This window comes from Carcharodon carcharias, chromosome 18 (assembly GCF_017639515.1).
Source record: "Carcharodon carcharias isolate sCarCar2 chromosome 18, sCarCar2.pri, whole genome shotgun sequence".
Taxonomy (NCBI): Eukaryota; Metazoa; Chordata; class Chondrichthyes; order Lamniformes; family Lamnidae; genus Carcharodon; species Carcharodon carcharias.
In genome coordinates, this window is record NC_054484.1 from 68,790,485 (window position 1) to 68,813,441 (window position 22,957).

The 22,957-nt window shown below is 43.7% G+C and overlaps 1 protein-coding gene across 4 annotated transcripts in view; it reads right to left on the reverse strand.

Annotated features, from left to right (window-relative positions):
• Positions 1–22,957, reverse strand: part of srpx (sushi-repeat containing protein X-linked) — an 89,956-nt gene that overhangs the window by 31,335 nt on the left and 35,664 nt on the right. For all 4 annotated transcript variants that reach the window (XM_041211150.1, XM_041211149.1, XM_041211146.1 and 1 more), the window contains 3 exons: positions 20,089–20,280; positions 19,208–19,384; positions 2,926–3,052 (listed from right to left, as the gene is read on the reverse strand). In XM_041211150.1, the coding sequence (XP_041067084.1) occupies positions 2,926–3,052; positions 19,208–19,384; positions 20,089–20,280 (496 nt within the window). The remainder of the gene's footprint in view (positions 1–2,925; positions 3,053–19,207; positions 19,385–20,088; positions 20,281–22,957) is intronic.

Genomic DNA, 22,957 nt, shown 5'->3' on the forward strand with positions numbered 1-22,957 from the left:
AATGGATCCGCCCACACCAAATTTTCTGAAATGTCCTCCTTTTTCCTTAGCCAAGACAGACCTCCTCTATGGTGAGCAGGATCCTTAACTATATCTGCCCCATTTTTCTATTGTCATCCCTTCCCATCTGTCTCAGACTGTGATAGTGTCCCCCTTGTGCTCCATGTTTGTTTTCTGGTACATCCAATATGATCCCAGCAAACATATCCTCCCCTTCCCTCCCTGCATTCTAAAGGGAATGCTCCTTCTATATCACCCCAGTTCATTCCTCATCCAGCTCAAACGCTGGTTCCATTAGACAACTATTTACAAGTACTTGCCCTAAGCTAGCATATATTTTATCTGCTGCGATGCTCTACTCTGGAAAGAACAAATATAATTAAATGAATCTTTTACCCAATATCTCCATTCTGTCTATAATTGTGAACCTGAGCTACCCTGTCATTGGTCACTTCCCACTCCCCATTTAACCTTCTCATATTTGGTCTCATGCTTTGATCCAATGAAGCTGAATGCAAATCCAAGGAGCGGCATCTTATCATTCTATTATTTATTATTCTGTTTTTACAGCATTTTGACCTTATTATTGACTTTAATAACCTTCTGCCTTAACAATAGGTCCTGTTTTCTATATGGCAGGAGATGTTTGCCATGTGGGTTGTGTGCTTCAGCATTTTTGGGTTAGCAATTAGTGGGTGGGGTGAGGTGATGGAGTTGGTGGATGGAAGGGTGGGGTATTGTGGGGGTGCGGGTGGGGGAAGTGTGGTTGTTGAACACTTAAGATGGGAAGCCTCTATCAGAGTGTTATATTGGCAGGGAAGTCTGCACTTTTAGGCAGGAATTTTATTCTTATGGCAGGGGCCTGCAGAGACCCCGCCTCAGCGATTTGCAGAACCAATGGCCGCATTTTACAAGGAGCAGGCAACTAACTGATCACTGTTAGGCTGCCATTCCTTTAAAGAACCTGTCCGCAGGAGCTACCAGCTACTCAGAGGGTTGCTCAGCAGCGCCATCAGGAGGGGTGGCCACTACTGCAACTGCACCTGGAAGAAGAGAATGCCATGGATGGATGGTGACCTTCCAATTACGTAAGTCAGGCAGGTCCCGGTGAGAAGGAAGTTGACAAGGAGAGACTACACTTTGCTGCAAGGTGGCCACTGCCAGTGGGGGGAGGGGGGTTTAACTCTGTGGCCCAAATAAGAGGGCAGCCCTCCCTGAACCTGCAGGGAGTCTGGCAGGGTTCACCTGATAATCTACCCAGGCAGTGGAGGGCCCACCTGCCACAGGTAAAATGCCAACAGCGTTGAGAAGACGATGGGCAATTCTCCACTCAAACCCCCATCCCCCACCATCTTCCCTTGCCATTTTACATGTCACCTTCCACCTCCGAGAACAACCTCTGAGGACTGGTAAAATCCAGCTATTAATGTCAGCAAGCTTCTTGTCTTCCTGACACAGTCAGATCCTGTCTCCATTTTGCCAGTATTCCTTGGTTCTGGAACATTGCCTCAGCTATTCACATTTTCTGCCTTTTCAATATCTTTAATAACTTTACTTCTTTCTATTTGCTCATGTTAGTAGCAAATCAGCCATTTAAAATTATGGAGCAGTTGGATAGGATGATGTTGAAAAACTGCCTTGTGGGCGAGTTCAAAACTATGAGGCATAAATAAGAGCCACTAACAGATTAAATAAAGAATTTAAGAGGAATTGCTTTACACAAAGAGTGGTGAGAACATGGAACTTAATACCACACGGAGTGATTGAGGCAGATAACAGTGACTAAGGGGAGGTTTGGAACGTGCATGACAGAAAAAGAAATAGTGGGGCATGGGGACAGGATGGCAGGAGGCAAGTAGAATGGAAGAAAACTGATAGGAAGTATAAACACCAGCAACAGGGGAGGTGGTGGTGTACTAGTACTGTCACTGACTAGTATCCCAGGGTCTCAGGTTCAAATCACACCACAGAAGATGGTGAAATTCAGTAAAAATCTAGAATTAAAAGTCTGATGATGACTGTGAAATCATTGCTGATTGTCATAAAAACCCATTGGGTTCACTAATGCCCTTTAGGGAAATAAATCTGCTGTCCTTACCTGGTCTGGCCTCTGTGTGACTCCAGACCCACAGCAATGTGGCTGACTCTTAAATACCCTCTGCCCCAAGGGCAGTTAGGAATGGGCAATAAATGCTGGATATAAGATTGTGAGGGGTATTGACAGGGTGGATGTGGAGAGGATGTTCCCTCTGGTGGAAGGATCTAGAACTAGTGGTCACTTTTTAAAAATAAGGGTCACCCATTTAAAGCAGAGATGAGGCAAAAAAATTTTCTCTCAGTCTTTGGAACTCTCTTCCTGAAAAGGTGGTGGTCTTTGAATATTTTTAAGGCAGAGGTGGATAGATGCCTGGCAAGCAAGGGGTTATCGGCACTAGGTGTGATGCAGATTTGAGGTTAGGATCAGCCATGATTTTATTAAATGGTGAAGCAGGCTCGAGGGCTGAATGGCCTCTTCCTGCTCCTTGTTCATATGTCCGTAAATTTTTAAGTGATAGAAATTTATACTTGACATCAAAACACACTTGGAATATATTGACTATTTCTGGTAAATATTGTAGTTCATAGACATAGTATAATGTTGTGCATAATGTATTTTACTCTCGATAGTATAACATAATTCTTACAATATGGTGAAATTGAAACAATAGATTTTCTAAAATTCTATTCTATTTCTTACTTCCATAATTTGAAAGCTCACAGTGCAAACTACATGAAGAATTATTATTTAAAGAAGAAATCAGCTTTTACAGCTCCAACATAGGCATCAACCTTACTTTACCACAGAATTTGCAATGGTTAACCCAACAATGGTACTGAGTCATTGTCTCTGCATGTCATTCCCCTCACTTCAGAAATAGCAATTACTTTGTCAAAATGCCATCTGCTGTGTCTTTTCCTTCAGGAGTATCCCAGTTCACTCGTACTGTCAGCTTCTCAGGTTCAGCTGTCTTCTCCTTGAAGCTGGGGCACCTTATTTTTGGTGGGTCTAAATCTATAAAGCAAAGGTAGAGAGATATTTAAGGGATCCAGTAACATCACTTATTGTCAATCTGGAGATATTGAAAATGTGTACTTGTGGCATGTGCTTCAATAATATCAAACTATCACAACTCGGAGACTTTAAGATTGCAATTTTTATTTTAAGTCATATTTGAACCAGTTTCTTTGCAAGATTAAATGCAATTAAACCAGTTTTAGGCCAAACTTGTATTTTGGAAAGTGTAAATTGTTTCAATGAATGGCCATTGGCCCAACTGGATCATGCTGGGATTTATTCTCAACACAGGCCTCCTCCCTCTCTAATTGCCTCTTCCCACCTTCCCACCCTACCCTTATTTGCTTCTCCCTCAAGTAATTCTTTAATCCTCCCCTTACATGTGTTATTGCTATCTGCTTCAAACTTTTCAGCAACATTCTCACTACTCCATGTATAAAGAAATTAATTCAGTTTGCGTACACCATAAGTGTGATTACTCTAAGATAGTGTAAAAAATTGCAATGGGTTTACTAAAATAATAATCCTGAACTACTATATAAATACAGGATTTGATGCTTTTCAAACATCATGGCAACAACCAATCTTTCATTCTTTATCTCCATTTCCAACAGAATTTCCTACTTATTGTAATGTCAATGAAACCACCCATGCTTAAAATTTTCTAATTTCACATTAAATTGTGGTTGCTACCAATGCAGATAGCTATTCCAAAGATATAGAAACTCGTTAAATACATCAAAATATGCACTCAAATTGCCAGTCACATTGGTAATCTAACAGTCTAAGAATCAACCTTTTTCTATGTGTTGGTGTGTGATTATAACATTACTGGATACCAAAATTATGTAATATACTGCCTGGTAGAAGAGGAGCTAGCTATAGATTACATACACGGTACATTATTAATTGTTATAAAAAAGATGCCTTCAAAAATAGTTTATTCCTCAGATATATATTGTAAATTTACAAACATACCACTCAGCCCCTCAAGCCTGCTCCGTCATTCAATAAGATCATGGCTGATCTGATTATAACCTCCACTCCACATTCCTGCCTACCCCTAGTAAACTTTCACCACTTTGTTGATCAAGGATCTATCTACCTCTGCCTTAAAAATATTCAAAGACTCTGCTTCCACTGCCTTTTGAGGAAGACTTCCACAGACTCATGACCGTCTGAGAGAAAAAAAATTCTCCTTGGCTCCATCTTAAATGAGCAACCCCTTAGAAGAATGTTTGAATATTTGAAGCAGTGGAAAATACAAGGCTTGGGGAAGAATGGGGCATTTGGGGTGAGCTTTGGATTGCTCCAAAGAGCCAGCATAAACAGCCCAAAATGAGAGCATATTTCTATATTAGGATACAACTGTCAATTGCTAGACCACACTGGAATCAATTCCTAACAACATAACAAAATACTTCCATTTGTCTCTCATACACAATTCAATTAGCTGTCATCCACGTATTATATGTATACAACTGAATTATTCCACTCAACACACTGGAGCAGCCCATAGCCCCTACAGTTCAAAATATTATGTGATTTAGTGTTATCAAAAATTCTTCTCTTCCTGTTCCTTTCTTTAAAATTACATATAAATTGGTGATTTGTGTTATGGCCATGTAGTTTATTTATGTACATGGAGGATATAGAAAAATAGTTCATGATAATCAATAAGGAAAAAATTATTAAAGGAAGCACGGTCATGAAACGTTAATAATTGGTCTCAGTCTCAGAGCTCATAAACAATCACATAATTTGTTAATGTTTCAAAAACATTTTTCCCTCCAAGATCAGATATATTGAATTAAAGCTCATTTATTTTGTTTTCACTGTAAATATGGTAGAACACATCTTCTATAAAATAAAGCAAACCAAACTAAATTCTGAAAAAAGAAAATCTTTCTGAAATTAATTTTACATTTACTTTTTGAAAAATGCCCACCTTGAACAATGCAATACAAAGCTGGGTGGGAAAGTAAGTGGTGAGGAGGGACCTGGGTGTCATTGTATGTGAATCACAGAAAGTTAATATGCTGGTACAGCAAGCAATTAGGAAAACAAATGGTATGTTAACCTTTTTTACAGAGGGATTGGAGCATAAGAACATCTCCATCTGGCCTCATTTCCTCTGGAGATCATCTCCTCTTCACGTCCATTGCTTTAATCAGCACACACGCAGGCCTGGCATCCTTCTCATTTGGCCTGGCATGAGACTTGCTCACACTCTCTCCATGTGCTTTATGCAGAACAAGATCACGAACAATCAACGGGAAAGGTCCCAGACCTTAGTTCCAGACATCAAGGTCCTCACTCCGTTCAAGAGTCACGTGTTGGAGCTGGCCGGAGAGGACGTAGGCTATTCCTGCAGCAACAGTGATGTCGGCAGCGAGCATCCACATGAGGATCCTGCACCACATCATCCCTCTCTCAATGCTACTCTGAGTCCACTGTTCTGTGTTCAACATGGCTGCCAAGCACTAATAATCACCACTTTCTGTCCTAGGCACATCTTCCACGTCACCCTCAGGCAACCTTGATCCAGGCCCTAGCACTGAGAACACCTCGGATGAGGACCCTGAAGGCATCACCGATGAAGACCTATCACAGTGTCACCCACACCCTCCACCAGTGCACCGATACACACATCAGTGAGACCTAGGTGTAGAGCAGCCTTGAGATCACAAACTGGTGAGCACAGCACACAATCTATTCCACAGCAGGCGAAGGCAGGGACATCCAAGACTGTTGGCATTCAGAGGAAAGCTGAAGGCAAGGGATCTGCTGAGCCCAAGTCAGGTGATGAGCCTCTGGACTTGCTCCTAAATCAGTTGTTGGAGCTGCAAAGACAATCACGGGAACATAAGGAAGGGATGTCTGGTGCAACCTCAGATTGCAAGGGACAATGTACTCCATACTCCGTTCGTCTTCAGTCCGAGGTGATAGCACTGACAGGTTGAAGCACCAAGTTCAATACTGACAGGATGGCAGCCACCACGGAGACCTTGGTCCAGGACAGCAGTTCTGCGCTGCTGCACAGGCTGAACTCCATCACTGATGCCATAGTTGGCCTCCAACAGAATCAACGCAAGAGGGATGAGGCGTAGCTTGATCTCACTCCAGTTTCCCCTTCTCCTCAAGGAGTCAGCCAGGGGCCAACGGGCACCAACAGGGAGGAGAATCAGCAGCTCGACACTCTAGGGCCATCCACCCAGGTGACACTGGGATTGTCAGGCCAATCCCAATCCTCTCTTCCTGTGACCCCTGCAGCTGCAGCTCCACAGGCTGAGGAGGGTTCAGCTGGCCCACAGCAGGACACCCAAAGCAGGCCAAGGCCCTCCATATCTTGGCCATCCAGAGGACACACACTGAAGTCATCACAAACAGGGTGTAGCAGTCAACAGGCTGCCCCTACCTCTGCTGTAGATGTCGGGAAGCACCAAGGTGTAGGTCAGTGTTAGGGAGGTTAAGAAGATGTAACTCTTTCGAGTACAAACACGTTTCCATCTGTTTTTTAGATGGAGTTACATTGTTTCATAGTTTTGCCATTGTGAGATTTGAACTCTTGATAATCTTTTAAATGAAAACCAAATCAACAAAATTGGGATAAATCAGGCACAGCCCCTAATTCAGGTCAGCTGTAAAACCACGGACAAAGTTTAAAGGAAACTTACAAACTTTAAATCAAAATGTGATTAAAGGGGTCAACAAAACACCCCAGTCCCCGTGGTGCCCACCGAGCACGGAAGGCCTCGAGAGTGTCAGCAGACACCGCGTACTCCCTCTCCAGGGACATCCGGCAGCGAACGTAGCCGCGGAAGAGGGACAAACAATCGGGCGGGACTCCCCCGTCGATCACCCGCTGCCTGGACCTGTTAATGGCCAACTTGGCCAGGCCCAGGAGCAGGTTCACGAGGAGGTCCTCCTCCTTCCCGAACCCCTTCCGCACCGGGTGCCCATAGATCAGGAGCGTGGGGCTGAAGTGCAAACAAAACATCAATAAAAGGTTTTTCAAGTAACTAAAAAGGGAGTGCAGCCTACAACACCCTATGTATACATGGTCCACGGACTCCACAAGACCGCAAAAAGGGCACGTGTCCTGAGAGTCCGTGAACCTATGCATCCTCTTATTATAGGGGACTGCTGCATGCAACACCCTCCAACCCAGGTCCCCGATAGAAAGGGGGAGGACACCTCCGTAGAGGGCCTCCCATCGGGGGCCTCCGCCGCCGGACGGCAACAAGGCACGCCAGGGCGTGTCCGGGCGACGGACAAGGGCGAGAAAATAGAAGGTGTGCAGCAGCAGTCCGTACAAAAAGCCCCTCTTTGCCGTGCCAAAAGGCACGGAGGGCATGTCCCCGAGGCGGCTCATATTGCGGGGCACCAGCACCCGAGGGAGGGTTCGGGGCTTGGGGCCAATGTGGAATTCTGTCCGAACAGGGGAACGTTCAGACGGAAGACCACCGCGCACCTGGGCCACCTCAAGACCCAAAATAACGTCGGGTCCGAGCACGACCGTTCTCAGGTCTTGGATGGCATCAGCTGCGACCTGGACACTCACAGACGCGCGTCGCGCCAACTCCTGCGGGAGCATCCAGCCCAGTCCTCCGCCACCCAGCACGTCCCCGATCCTGGTCACCCCTGCGGCCACAGCCCTCCTCTCCGCCAACCACTGAAAAGGACGGAGGGGCTTGCTAGTGAGGGTCTCAGGGCCGACTGGAGGATAACTCTTTCGAGTACAAACACGTTTCCATCTGTTTATTCAGATGAAGTTACATTGTTTCATAGTTTGCCATTGTGAGATTTGAACTCTTGATCTTGGGGTTGCAAGCCCAGTACCATAACCACTTGGCTATTTAGTTGCACAGCCTGGGCACGGGTGTTAATCACTTGTACATAATGTTCACTTTTGTAAATATACACCTAAGAATGTCTCCTTGACTATGGCTCCTTGTAATGATGAATAGCGTTCATGTCACTCAGATGTGAAACCTTGGTTCCTGCATAAGATAAAGGCAGGTGTCCCAGTCCAGGGCCTCTTCCCTATGCAGTATGTAACCTTCAGAGCAAAGTGATGGTCTGGCTTCACGCTCACTGGACACATTATTGATGCCTGCACCTCGATGGTGCTTGTCATTGCTGCCAGAATGTTGTGGGTGGGCGTCACAGAGTTCCGTCGTTCCCTCTGTGTGCTCTCAGCACCTTTTGAGGTGGGGCTGGCCCCTCATCTCTTCTGCATCTGTGTCGGTAATGTTGTGCTCCTGAAATGGACAGGTGCTGAAGGCTGACAAAGGATCAGGTGCATTGAAGTTTCACGGCTGCATCTCCATGATATGACCCTGATCACATTGTGCAAGCAAGCTGACCTCAGCCAGACAGAAGTCAGTCATTCACAGAGGCAATGTGAAGATCTATGGAGTGTCCGCGCTGCATGTCATCATCATCCTCCTGGAATCTAGTGACTATTAGGGCTCCCACTGCGTCTCCATGACATGAGCCAGAGCACTGGGGATATGTGCGCTGCCGTCAGCCACACAAGGGTCAAACGTTCACAGATGCAAGGTGAGGATGTCAGGACTATCTTCACTGCATCTCACCATGATCCTCCGTGGATCTTGCGGCTTTGAGGGCCTCCCAAGCACGCCTGCCTCATCTGGCCAGTGCAATGGCCTCATTACCGGTATCCTCACCTTCGAGGGCCTCATCACCATCACCTCATTCGACAACCTCCTCATCACCTCCTCCTCAGCCAGGTCCTCCCCCCATTGCAGCACCAGGTTGTGCAGTATGCAGCAAGCTACGATGATGCGCGACATCCTCTGGTGACTATCTTGCAATGCTCTACCGGAGCTGTCAAGGCATCGGAAACTCATTTTCAAAATGCCTACCGTTTGCTCCACCAAATTCCAGGTCACAGCATCAGCCTCATTATATCAACGCTCTGCTGCAGTCTGAGGCCACTGCATGGGCATCATCAGCTATGTCCTCTGTGGGTAACGCTCATGCCTGAGGACCCAACCCTGCAGCCTTTGTGGACCCTGGAAGATATCAGGGATCTGAGACCTGCTAAGGATGTAGGAGTTGTAGATGTTCCCTGGGAATTCTGCGCAGACCTGTAGAAACCATTTGTGGTGGTCGCATACCAGCTGAACATTCAGCAAGTGAAAACCCTTGCGATTGACGTGGTTGACTGTTTGTTGACATGGATATCTAAACACCACATGAGTGCAGTCAATGGCACCCTGCACCTGTGGAAAAGCTGAGATCTATGCAAATCCCAGCGCTCTTGCTTCCTGGCCTTCCTGATCCTGGGCAAAATGCATAAAGTTCTGTGCCTTCGGGAAGATTGTGTCTGTGAATTGTTGGGTACAGTTGTGTGTGGAGGCCTGCAAAATCCCACACGGGTCACCCGTGGAGCCCTGGAAAGAGCCACTGGTGTAAAAATTGAGCGCAGTAGTCACTTTCATGGCCACATGTCCCCATGTTACCAAACTCTGCAACAGGTGGCATATGTGACCAACCAGTTACCTAAACATGCATAATCCTCAGCGACTCTGGTTCTCAGTCATCTGCAGGAATGACAGATGCCGCCTACTGAAGGCGTCTATGAGCGAAGGCTCTCTGTGGATCTTCAGCTGTGTGCAGCCCCTTCATCTTCAGGTAGGTGCTCCTCCCTTTGCCGAGCCAGACACTTCCAACACAGTCTTCTTCTTCTCTGCTCCCTATAAGTCATGAGGCATACTGCTAAATCATCAGGCTCCATGATCCTGATGTTCTCCTCCTGCTGGATCAAAGAGAGAGACACATGGGTCAGCAGATGTGTCCTAAGAAGCTCTCTTGATTAAGTCTGAAAGCCTCTTCACACATGTCAGAGAGTGCTGGCCACCACTTGGATCACCAGTGTGTAGTTCACTTCATGGCTGTCCGAAACCTCACCCAACTCCACCCCATTCCACTTAACAGATTGGCAGCGGCTTCGACCACTAAACTGCTTGTTGTGCTCAGACGCAGGCATTCTCCTAACCTGCACTGCAAGGCTGCACTGTTAGCTTGAAACATGATGGATACTGGCCCAAACCTTAAAGACATTGCAAGGGGCTGTGAGCGCCTCCACCAGTGACTGCACCATGGCCAGCTCTCACAAGGGGATTCTACAACTTGCCCAGTTGTCCAATTGTTCTGCTGCCCCTAAAACACACATTAATTTGCAGTCTACGCCCAAGGGGTGAAAAGTTCTGGAGCGTTTGGTGGCACTTTCATGCTTTTGCTTTGTTTGAGTGGGCAGTAAAGCTTCAGAAGCCCGACTGCAATTCATCATTGTGCCCTCATGCCGGAGTCATTACCCCATGTCAGATTTCTCTGCGATGTCGGTGTGACTTCAGAACAGCATGATTTATGACAGCCTTTAAAAGGTGTGCACCTGGCAAGCTAAACTTCGAGGGGAACTCGGAGGTGAGTGCACACAATGTTGCGCTGTGCTTGCAAGGATCTGCTGCTGAACGGTCTCAGCTGCGGAAGAATGTTCACTTTTGACAAGCTTTTCCAAGTGTGTGGCTGCTCACTTCACAACACACCCCCACCCCCAGCATGTGCTTGTGTACTTCCTTCAGTCTATGCTGCTTTGCCCCCCCTATCAAACACCCACCCTCTGGGACCAACCCCACCACCCCCCCCCAACCCCCCAACACCCCCACCCCAACCCGACCTGTGGCCTCACCTGCACTAGAGCCCTTGCCCTGGCAGCGCACTGAAAACCAGTGGGGAACAATGACTTGCCAGTGCCCCCCAATGAATGCGCGGCACCTCTGCCTCGAATTCCTATGAGTGATCCTTGCGAGCACTGCGCAACATTGTGTGCACTCACCTCCGAGTTCCCCTCCAAGTTCAGCTTGCCAGGTGCACACCTTTTAAAGGCTGTCATAAATCATGCCATTCTGAAGTCACACCGATGTCGGAGAGAAATCTGACATGGGGGAATGACTCCGGCATGAGGGCACAATGATGAAATGCAAATGTATTAAAATTAAGTTCCCAATGTTGGACGGCGGGAAACGAGGCCCACCACTGATGGGCAGAGCGGACAATCACAAATTGGTTTCACGACAGTACAAAACCGACTTCTGGCCTTCTCGCCATATTGTCCACTCACACCCGCCACCAACAGGACTGGATGATTCCATCTACTGAGTATACTCAAGACAGAAGTTAACAGATTTTTGAAAATTAAGGGAATTAAAGAATATGGAGATAGTGTGGGAAGGTGGAGTTGAAGTAGGTCAGCTGTGACCTTGTTGAATGGTGGAGCAGGCTCGAAGAGCCAAATGGCCTACTCCAACTCCTGTTTCTTATGTTCTTAATGCCATAAGAAATCAAATGGTACATTATCATCTGTAACTAAGTCTGTGTCAGCAGTCACCATGATTCATCAAAGCCACTGCAGTATATGTTTTGATGTACAATTGTAATAACACTTAGAGGATTAACTGTAAAGTATAATAATCAACAATGAATTAAAAGGAAATATTTGGTCATGGTAAGCATGGATAAAATCTTTCTGAAACTCATTTCTCTTACATTTTTACCCCTTCCTTTTACAAGCATGAATATTGTTGACCGAGATGAGAATGCGGGCATTTTAAAATTCAGTTAGAGATTAAAAATCAGAAACTAAAGCTTGCTTGTCATGAAAGTATAATAATTTTCATAACATTTTTCTGGTTTATTGTGAAGTAGGTTTATGGGGGTAAGTATAGTTGGGTCTGTCTGTGTGATTTAATTACATTTGGAGTCAAGTAGACTGCAAGCTTCAACTCATCAAAAGAAGCTAGGTGCTTGATATGCTAATGAGTAAACATGGATGCTGGCTTAGCATGTAAGGTGTGAAGGGAATCTGCATTTTTAAATAAATGAAGGGATATTTGGATTTTAAAGAGATCCCAGTCTGTTTCCAACTAGTCAGATAAGCAAGGCTAAGGAATGTGTTTACTTTAACCAAACATTACTGGCAATATTGACACAATGAAAGTTTTTATATTATGAGGGAGATACAGTTTCAAAGACATATGGGAAAACAGAATTTACATATTAAAAAGAGGGAAACATACATAAAGGAGGATGAAGGGCTATGTAAGAGGAGAAGGTCATGTAAGATCTAACAGAAGTGTATGAAATGGCCTTAATGAAGCCTCCAGTATCTGTGCATAAGTCTGCTGTCTGCCAAAACTGAAGCTGGAGAAAAGTCATTTGGAATTCCACTGTCCAAAGTATTGTGTTAATTTGCTGGATCTGTTTAAAATTTTAAATCTATTTTTGGACCATTGCCTTAAAGGAAGTGCAACTCAGGGTCAGGTTAATTAGGAATTTTAGGAGTCATTATAATCGTAAGAAATTTGTAGTCTTACATATGTGTTTGAAATCTTTTTTTAAATAAATATTTTAATTTAATTTTCAAAAATCTGTAAAAGTCTTGGTGGACGTATTCTGAATTCAGTCCACACATCTCATAATAAATACAACTTGCAAAACTGTTGTAATATTGCAACCAAGTTTCCCTCGTGGATTTGGTCCACCTGGCACACATCATCTGCCATGTCATAACATTGCTACAATATTGAAAACATTTTACATCGAGCAAAGAGTTGTGGTTCTAAATAAAAGAAACTGTAGAGACTAAATGGCTTAGACGGTGAGTACAGCTCCAGCAACACTTCAGAAGCTTGACAATATCCAGGAAAAAGCAGCCCATTTGATGGCACCCCATCTACAAACATTCACTCCCTCCACCACCGACGCACAGTGGCAGCAGTGTGTACCATCTACAAGCACTGCAGGAACTCACCAAGGCTCCTTACACAGCACTTTCCAAACCCACGACCACCACCATCTAGAAGGGCATGGGCAGCAGGCACATGGGAACACCACCACCTGGAAGTGTGAAGTGACAGTTGGCGACCATATTGGGGACAGTGATCACAATTCAGTTAGATTTAGCATTACCATGGAAAAGGACATAGATAAGGCAGGAGTAAAAGTCTTGAACTGGGTGAAGGGAAATTTTGCAGAAATGAGAAGGGACTTGGCTGAAGTGGACTGGACAGCACTGCTGGAGGATAAAACAGTGGAAAACCAGTGGAAAGCACTAAAAAGCGAGATCCTAATTGTACAAAGTAGACATGTCCCCAACAAAAACAAGAGTGGTACTGCCAAATCTAGACCTCCCTGATTGTCTAGAGGAATACAGGGGAAGATCAAACAGAAAAAGAAAGCGTACGATAGTCACAAAGAACTAAGCACTGCAGATAGCCTAGACAAATATAGGAAGTGCAGGGATGAAGTAAAAAAGGAAATAAGGAAATCAAAGACAGGGTATGAAAAAAGATTAGCAAGTAAGGTTAAAGATAACCCAAAGATGTTTTACCAATACATTAATGCTAAAAGGTTAGTTAAGGAAAAAGTGGGACCTGTCAGAGATGAAGATGGAAACTTGTATATAGATGCAGAGGCTGTGGGAAGGGTTTTGAATGAATATTTTGTCTCCGTGTTTACAAAGGAATGGGTGGATGTAGATATAGTAGTCCGCGAGGAACACTGCGAGATATTGGATGGGATAGTCATAGAGAGGAAATACTCGAAGGGTTGAAATCCTTGAAAGTTGATAAGTCACCAGGGCCAGATGGATTGTTTCCGAGGCTGCTGAAGGAAGTCAGGGAGGAAATAGCAGATGCTCTGAGGAGGATTTTCCAATCTTCACTAGATACAGAGGAGATACCGGAGGACTGGAGAAATGCAAACATAGTTCCATTGTTTAAAAAGGGATCAAAGGAAAGGCCAAACAATTATAGGCCAGTTAGTTTCATCGGTGGTGAGCAAATTAGTAGAATCAATCCTGATAGATAGGATTAACTCTCATGTGGAAAGGCATGGACTAGTCAGGGATGGATTTGTTAAAGGAAGGTCTTGCCTCACAAATTTGATTGAATTCTTTGAGCAAGTGATAAGAAGGATTGATGAAGGTAGTGCAGTGGATGTTGTGTACATGGATTTTAGCAAGGCATTTGACAAGGTCAGGAAAGTAAAAGCCCTTGGGATTCAGGGTAATATGGCAAACTGGATAAAAGGTTGGCTTTGTAACAGGAAACAAAGGGTAATGGCCAAGGGATGCCCTTGCAAATGGAAAGTTGTCTCAAGTGGTGTTCCACAGGTGTTGGGACCCTTGCTGTTTGTGTTATATATTAACGATTTGGACGTGAATGTGGGGGGCACAATTGGGAAATTTGCAGATGACACAAAGATTGGCCAAGTAGTGGATAGTGTAGAGGATAGCCATAATCTCCAAAATGATATAGATGGGTTGGTGGAGTGGGCGGTAAAGTGGCAGATGTATTTTAACATAGAGAAGTGTGAAGTCATACATTTAGGGAGGTCAAACAGTTACAGGGATTACACAATAAATGGGAATATTCCAAGAGGGGTAGATGAAGAGATCTTGGCAATATATGTACACAGGTCCCTGAAGGCAGCAGTTCAAGTAGACAAGTTTGTAAAGAAGGCATATGGAATGCTCTCCTTCATTGGCAGAAGTATAGAATACAAAAGTAAGGATATAATGGTGGAATTGTATAATTCCACAACTGGAGTATTGTGTGCAGTTCTGGTCACCATATTACAGGAAAGACGTAATGGCTCTGGAGAGAGTGCAGAGGAGGTTTACAAGAATGTTGCCAGGGTTAGAAAAGTGTAGCTACGAGGAGAGATTGGATAGGTTGGGGTTATTTTCCTTAGAACAAAGAAGGCTGAGAGGTGACTTGACTGAGGTGTACAAAATTATAAGGAGAATAGATAGAGTGGACAGAATAACATTGTTTCCTTTGGTGGCGAATTCTAGAACCAGGGGGCATAGATTCAAGATAAGTGGCAGAAGGTGTAGGGGGGACATGAGGAAGAACTTTTTTACACAGAGGGTAGTGGGTGCCTGGAATTCGCTGCCCAAGTTGGTGGTAGAGGCAGAAACTCTAAACTCTTTTAAAAAGTATCTGCATCTGCACCTTAGGTGCTGTAAGTTGCAGGGGTATGGACCGGGTGCAGGAAGGTGCGTTTAGAAAGAGCACCTGGGTGTCCTCATGCAGGCATGGACAAGATGGGCCAAATGGCCTTCTTCTGTGCTGTAACTTTTCTATGGTTCTATGGTTCCAAGTTCCCCTCCAAGTCACTCACTATCCTGACTTGGAAATATATCGCCGTTCCTTCACTGTTGCTGAGTCAAAATCCTGGAACTCCCTCTCTAGCAGCACAGTGAGTGTCGCTACACCACATGGACTGCAGCATTTCAAGGCAGCTCACCACCACCTTCTCAAGTGCAATTAGGGATGGGCAATAAATGCTGGCCCAGCCAGTGACGCCCACATCCCGTGAATGAATAAAAAAAATATATCAGAATGTTTATGGATCAATGGAATGAAAACTAGACAGTTTGACAATGGTTGAGTGATTACAAGATATTTGCAGCATAAAAAAATGCCATTTCACTCACCCAAAAAGCCCATGCTGGTATTTATTCTTAATAGTAGCCTCCATCTTCCCATCAATATGTTTTATTCCTTTCTCCCTCCTATGCTTATCCAGTTTCTTGAATGCATCTATGCTATCCACCTGAACTTAAGCAAGTTCCACATTCGAAGACAAAAACAGAAAATGCTGATAAAGCTCAGCAGGCCTGACAGCATCTGTGGAGAGAGAAACAGAGTTAACGTTTCGAATCCGTATGACCCTTCTTCAGAGCTCTGAACAAGGGTCATGTGGACTTGAAACGTCAACTCCGTTTCTCTCTCCACAGATGCTGTCAGACCTGCTGAGCTTTTTCCAGCATTTTCTGTTTTTGTTTCCTATTCCCAGAATCTGCAGTATTTTGCTTTTATCCACATTCTCCTAAGCTCCCTACTGGATTTTTTAGTGATTATCTTATACTTATGGCCCCTAGTTCTGATTTTACCTGCAATTCAAAATGTCTTCTCTCAGTCTACCCTATCAAACCCTTTCACAATCTTGATGACCTTGATCAGGTTACCCCTTCAATCTTTCTTTTTCCAGAGGAAAGAGCTACAGCACGTTCAATCTTTCCCAGTAGGTTATACTATCATATTACGTCTCAATTCTGGTATCATTCTAATAAATCTGTCTTATTCCCTTCTTATAAAACGGAGACCAGAACTGTTCCAGTACACCAAGGGTGCATCAGAGCCAAGCGAATTTCCATTCTTCTTATTGGCATACAAGTCCACCCTGCCCTCCCACATCATCCCGTGATCAGCCCGCTTCCTGTGAGCACTAGACCAGCGCTTGCAGCTGTCTGCAACACTGATACTAGCTCCAGCCCTTACAATAGTTTAGGTCTCTCAGAAGGGACTTAGGGTGGACATTGTGAGAGTTCCTCTCCACCCCACTCACAGCTAAATGTAAAACAAACCCCTATATCTCATAATAAAGTTTTGCTTTATTAATCTGTTCTCTCAAAGATGCATCCTCTTCTCAGTTCATGAAAAACTGTTTTATGTTATCTTTTTCTATGATTATTCAGCATTATTTAACTGTCGCTAATGCGTGCATACATTTTTTTATTCTCAGAACAATCTCAACAAAGGAACATAATTTCCTCTCAAATACAAATGATTTTTAATAACATAAGGTAAATTGACCCAGATAAACTGTATCTATACTACCACCAAGTGGTAATCATGTGTGATTGCATTGGGCTTCCTTTGTAGTCGTGGGTGGCAATTGTATTTCTATGAAGGCACAGCCAGCTGTCCCAATTTCTCAGCTTTTTTATACTGGATAAACATGACTGAACAACCAGTCTTCACTTCGCCTGAGTGCATCATCTTCTGCCTGATATCCAGATAAATGACAGCATAATCCAGGGATCATAACAGAGAACCCCATTCAAAGAGGTAATACAAATATTACGCATTGCTGCATGAATTCTTTTCTCTTCATGTACAATAAACAGGATAAGGGCTCTTTCAAAATCAAAAAACAAACTTGAAAAAAAGTTGAAGCTGACTGTTTACAGCCTTGACATCCTATTTGACCCAGAGCTATGCTTCCAACCTCATATCCTCACCACCACAAAGACCACTTACTTGTAACTTGAACAATGCCTGCCTCTGGCTATTCCTGCAAAACCCTCCTCCATGCTTTCATCATCTCTAGACCTAACTATTCTAATGCTTTCCTAGTAATCTTACGTTCTCTATAAACTTCTGCTCATCCAAAATGTTGCTGTCCAACTCACCCGTCACCCGTATGCTCAGTGACTTACATTGGTTCCCAACATTTCCCCATTTAAGATTCTCAGCTTTGTGTTCAACACTTTTCATGGCCTTACCCCTCAAGAAGCCTCCATAAAGTCTGCATTCCTACAAATCTGGCCTTTTGTGCATCACACACACCATTGGCAGCCATGCCATCAGGGCCCTAAATTTCTGGAAATCCCTCCCTAAGGGCCCGATTTTAACTCTGTGTTAAGTGAATAGATTTTGAGAGAGTTAGAACTGGGCTCTAAATCTGTTTTCTTGCCCCTTTCCTCACTTTTGTTACCTCTGGAAGGTGGGCGGAGGTAATGTTTTCACCCCTGTTTATTTGTCTATAAACAATGTATCTGAAAAACTCGTGGACGGACTTCAACAAAATTTGTAACACAGATAGGGTATGGCCCAAGGAAAAACCGAGTTTTTAGCGAAGATGCAGAGTTTTTTGAAGGATCATTTAACGTGGGGAGAGAGGGCGAATTGAGGTTTTTTTTAAATGTCGTGGATTGTCTCTGATGCTATGGTAGAATTTGTCACAGTTGTCAAAAAGTGAGCAGAGTTTTCAGAGCAGTTGTTGGATGTGGGTTAGCCTGAAACCTCCTCAGTGAGACGGAAGCTCTCAATAAAAAAAAATTCTTTTCCCAGCTTTGTAGTCACAGAGTATCAAACAGGGAGGGAAAAACCTTGAGGAAGAGCTGTGTAATTGTAATAATGTTGTGTTAATGTATGAGGTATGTGCTCTACTAAGTGCTCTCTTCACTTGTTTCTTATGTTTTTACCTCTTCAAATCAGATTTTCTGCTGTTTATTTTGAGCCAGGCAATGAACTGTCAAGGCCAAAGTACAATGTTCCAGGAAATAAGTTACAGAATCACAGAATTGTTACAGCACAGGAGGTCATTCGACCTGTAGTGTTTGAGCAGGCTCTCCATAGGAGCATTTTACCAGGTGGTGTTGCCCTGCCTTCTCCCCATTGCCCCACGTTCTTTCTTTTCAGATAACAATCCAATTTACTCTTGAATGCCTCAATTGAACCTGCCTCCACCACACTCTCAGGCAGTGATTTCTAGATCCTAACCACCCGCTGCATGAAAATGTTTTTCCTCATGTTGACAGTGTTTCTTTGGTCAATTAATTAAATTGCCCTTTTTGTTCTCGATCCTTGCACCAATGGGAACATTTTTTCCCTGGCTGCTCTGTCCAGACACCTCATGATTTTGAATACTTCTATCAAACCTCCTCTCAGCCTTCTCTTCTCCAAGGACAACAGTCCTAACTTCTCCAATCTATCTTGGTAACTAAGGTTCCTCATCTCTGAAACCATTCTCATGACTCTTTTCTGCACTCTCTCCAATCCCTTCAGATCTGTGTAGCAATTTGGAAATGCATGTTCCATGTAAGACATTTAATATATTATAGATTGCTTGAAAGTATAATCGTCTCTTCAAACAAAACGCATGGCCATATAAAAATGCTGAAATAGAGAATGTAACTTCATTTGCAGTTGCTCTGTAGAGAATTACACATCTTGGGGCGTAAAGAATGAGGATTATAAAGGAGTGTCAAGCAGGATGGAACAAAATGAAATGTTTATATAGGAAATAATTATAAATAATTGCAAAGAAAATTTTAATGTTAAATGATGACATAATAGTGACAAAAAATGACAGCAGAAAGTTAAGTTTGTGCTTAGGATGTGCACACATACACAAGATTTGTAATGTAAGAAATAGTTTTGGCTTCTAAATTAGGAAATTTAGTTTGTATTTCTAATATTTCCACAGTTTTATGCAGGTGAACCAGCTGGTTAGCTCACTTTATAGTACTTTATGAACAAAACTTACCAAGGCAAGATGGTTCTTTTCCACTCCACCTTTTACTGTGCATGCAAATCACACTTTTTTGCCCCTTAACTTGGTATCCAGGTGTGCAGTAAAACTCACACCTCGAGTTAAAATATGCCCCATCTGAGCACTTGGCACCTCCATGGAGTGGCAATGAAAACTTAGGACAACGTATTTCTAGAACAGAAAAATAACTGTAATAAGTTGGAGAAGCTGCTTCCTTTCTTCCCCTCCCTTCCTCAAGGTAACTTTGTATCAGGGTATGGTTCACTCAGCACCAGCAGTCTTTCAGTACCTCAACCTAGGAGCTTCTTTTATTTGTGTCCACAGACCACTCCTAATTCATGTCCAAACATGTACACTTTTCTATTGGAATCTCTATATTTCACCTTTCTGGTCCAAATGTACCAAGACCAACTATAGCACTCATTTCCAATATCTATATATTTTTAAAATGTATTCTTTCATGGGATGTGGGTATCACTGGCAGGGGTTTCACTTCCATTAACTTATTTAGTTGCCATTTAAAATTTTAAATTATTTAATTCATTTTATTTCGGCATTTTGGTGTTCCAGAGTATGTTGAGGTGCAGAATTCCCAATTGTATCATCTCAAACTTCTCCAAAGTTTTAATGTAATAATTTATTGTGGTATTAAAAGAGTCACCAAATCAATCAGAAAGAAATACAAAAAAAGTAATCTCATGTTTTGGAACATTATACCATCAAACGTGACAGTAATAAGGAGGATTCACTGTACTGCTGGTTTCAGTTATTCACCTTCCCTATGCATTATGCCATGAAAATAAACTGTGAAAATTTCACCTTCAGTCACTCCATCACCCTCGCTGAACAAAAACAAATAAGTTGATATTACCCACCTCTGCAAGTAACTGTTTGTGACCAGCGTTTACTTGAAAGGCAATGGACACGGCCAGTTCCATGAATTTCATATCCTTTTCGGCAAGAAATATCACACACTGTTCCCTGTACATTTTTGTAATATCCACCTTGTGGTGTTCTGCAACGGACATAACCATTTTTGATCTTTAGAGGAGCGCACCAGGGAATATCTGTAAACAGCAATAATAGTAAATGTACAGCTAACATCTTGTATTGCTCATATCTACCCTCGATACTTACTGTTTCAGGCAGCTTGCCATGTATAATTCTATCTATTTCACTATGGAAGAATAAACATTGACAGCAATTCCCATATTCCATTGGTAAATAAAGCACATTAACACTGTTGTTGATGTCTGTTAATGACATAATAGGTTTAAATAGTTGTTTGGTAGCACAAAACTTGAGTATTGCTGCAAAAAGAAACATGTTGTTGAAGCTTTTCATCAGGACAATTCGCAAGAACACCGAATGTAGAGGGAACAGCAATACTTCATGAGAAGCCAGTGCTGATTAGTTGGCAAGCAGATTGTGATTGGTAGAGGCACTGCCATGGAAAATGCACCAGTTAACTGATGACTGACAGTTAACTGCCACACTTTGTTTAAATTCAAACCAGGCAGGTTGACTCTGATTAGTCAAGACATTGCCCTAGGGAATGAACCAGAGAATGGCTGTTGCCTGTTTTGTTTATTTGAAAATGTGTGTACATGTTCTTTCTGTCTGCATGGAACAGGGCCCTGTGTAATAACATATGTAGCTTCTAGCGCACCTAAGAGTGCCACACTATCAGCCTGACTGGTAATCTTAAATTGGTGGTCAGTGTAATTCTTAGCACATTCAAGATTGTTTAGCAAATATTATCCAATCGCAGAATCAAATCTAATGTTCGGCACAGTGTGGTGCTGACATGACTTGTCAAGAGAAATGCCAGAAGGTGAGGTAAAGGGTGAGAGCAGCAGCTGGAGACGCCTGTGAAAGAGGGTAAGTAGCAGCTGAGTCCTTCAAACTTTCTTCTTTTCTGCTATATCTTTTATTGTGATTAATAAACACATAGGCCCAGATTTTCGCTCCTGGGTTGGATGTGCAGAGATGGGAGAATTTCCAGCTCCGTGAACCCAACCTTTAAAAATGGCTGCCTGAACTTCCGATTTTCAGTCCAGGGGGACCAACCAGAATAGGAGTCGGCGTGGGTGACCCCAGAAGTAGTGAGTGGTTGAAGGCAGGCCCAGCACAGCTTGGGTGATTCAGATGCAGGTAAAAAATGAGCCCTCTGAAAGGCCCATTTGAGAGGTAGGTCATCACTGGTGAAGTCCGTGTGCCTCAGGGGAAAGACCATTGCCTTGCCAGGTAAGTGTCAAAGCTGTTAATATTGTCCAACTGTTAGCTGACCCTGGAACAGATGGCCCATCATGGGCTTTCCCTATGTCATTGTCACTAATAAAAGTGTTCTTGACTGAACCACTAAAAACATGAAGTGGATTCCCAAGACACAGCAATGGAGATGTCATTATCTTGCCACCACGACCTGCTACAGAAATTCAGCAGTCATGTAGTTAGCTGCCAAGGCTCAGTGGGTGACTGAATGAAGAACAGTGCCATGCTCATTAACCCATCCACTTGCCCTCTTGCTACCAATCTGTCTGGATGCACCCACACTGTTGACTCTTGACTAGGTCCCTCACACTTGCACACTGTCATGGCCATAACAGTGTGACTAAGAGGGAGGAAACAAGTAGGACTGTCAGTCGCAGAGCACAGCATACTACCTTGGAGTCACAACCTCAACATACATGGCACCAAGCATTTGCAGAGGGCTATTATCTCCACCAAACCTTACCGGTAACTGATGATCTGGTGAAAATGGATAGTGCATGCAAGCACACAAAAAGTGAATGAGTGCATTGTAATCTGAATGGCTCACGATCTTTTTTGCCTGACATTTTTATTGATAGAATGTCACACAGAGAAGCGGGGGAAGGGGTGGGTCCAGCTGTCTCACGATTTTCTGACCAGGACTGTCACATTTTGGTGGAAGAGGTCCAGAAGAGGAGACCAGTCCTCTACTCTGCTGGCCGCCATAATGCCCCTGCATCAACCAAGAAGGCCTGGATTCAAATAGCGGTGAGCACAGCAAGAGACTATCAGCACTCATGGCTTCAGTGCAGGAAAAGGTTCAATGACCTGTTGCATTCCAGCAAAGCGAGTAGCTTGGCTCATCCACACAGAACTTAAGGGAAGGGTCACATCTGCATGCTACAGCTAAGGTGAGAGACATATATCTCCACTTCAGCACTGAGGTTTGTATGTGTGAGCAGCTCATGTAGGTGCACGCAGAACACAAACGAATGAGTGCTGTGATGCATAGATGCAGTGAAGAGCAATATCCCTCCATGAACTATATATCAAACTAACATAAATTCATATCATTTCAGACAAAAAGGGCGAAAAACGCCATGGAGATAGCCCAGACTTGGGGTGGCTCAGCCTAGCTGAGACACATTCGTTCCATGGAATGGATGGTCATGGAAATTGCCCGAATGCCTTGAACAGCTGTCTGTTGGTGTTGGTGAATTGCCATTAGCAGGTGATAAAGACGGTGTTGAAAACACCTTGGCACCTCGTGGTAATGGTGGAGGTCATGATATCAGTTCACCGAACACAATGGGGTATTGGCATGAAAGGGTGTGCAACAATGTGGTTGCATCATGAGGGCAGCCCAGAACTAATTAAGGCAATGGCGTGCATCAGCGCGTGTTTTCACAATGAGAAGGGCTGTATCTAAATAACTCCTTGTGTGTCTCACACAGGACCCAGCTCAGCTCCCTCACCCACTTGGGCCAGATT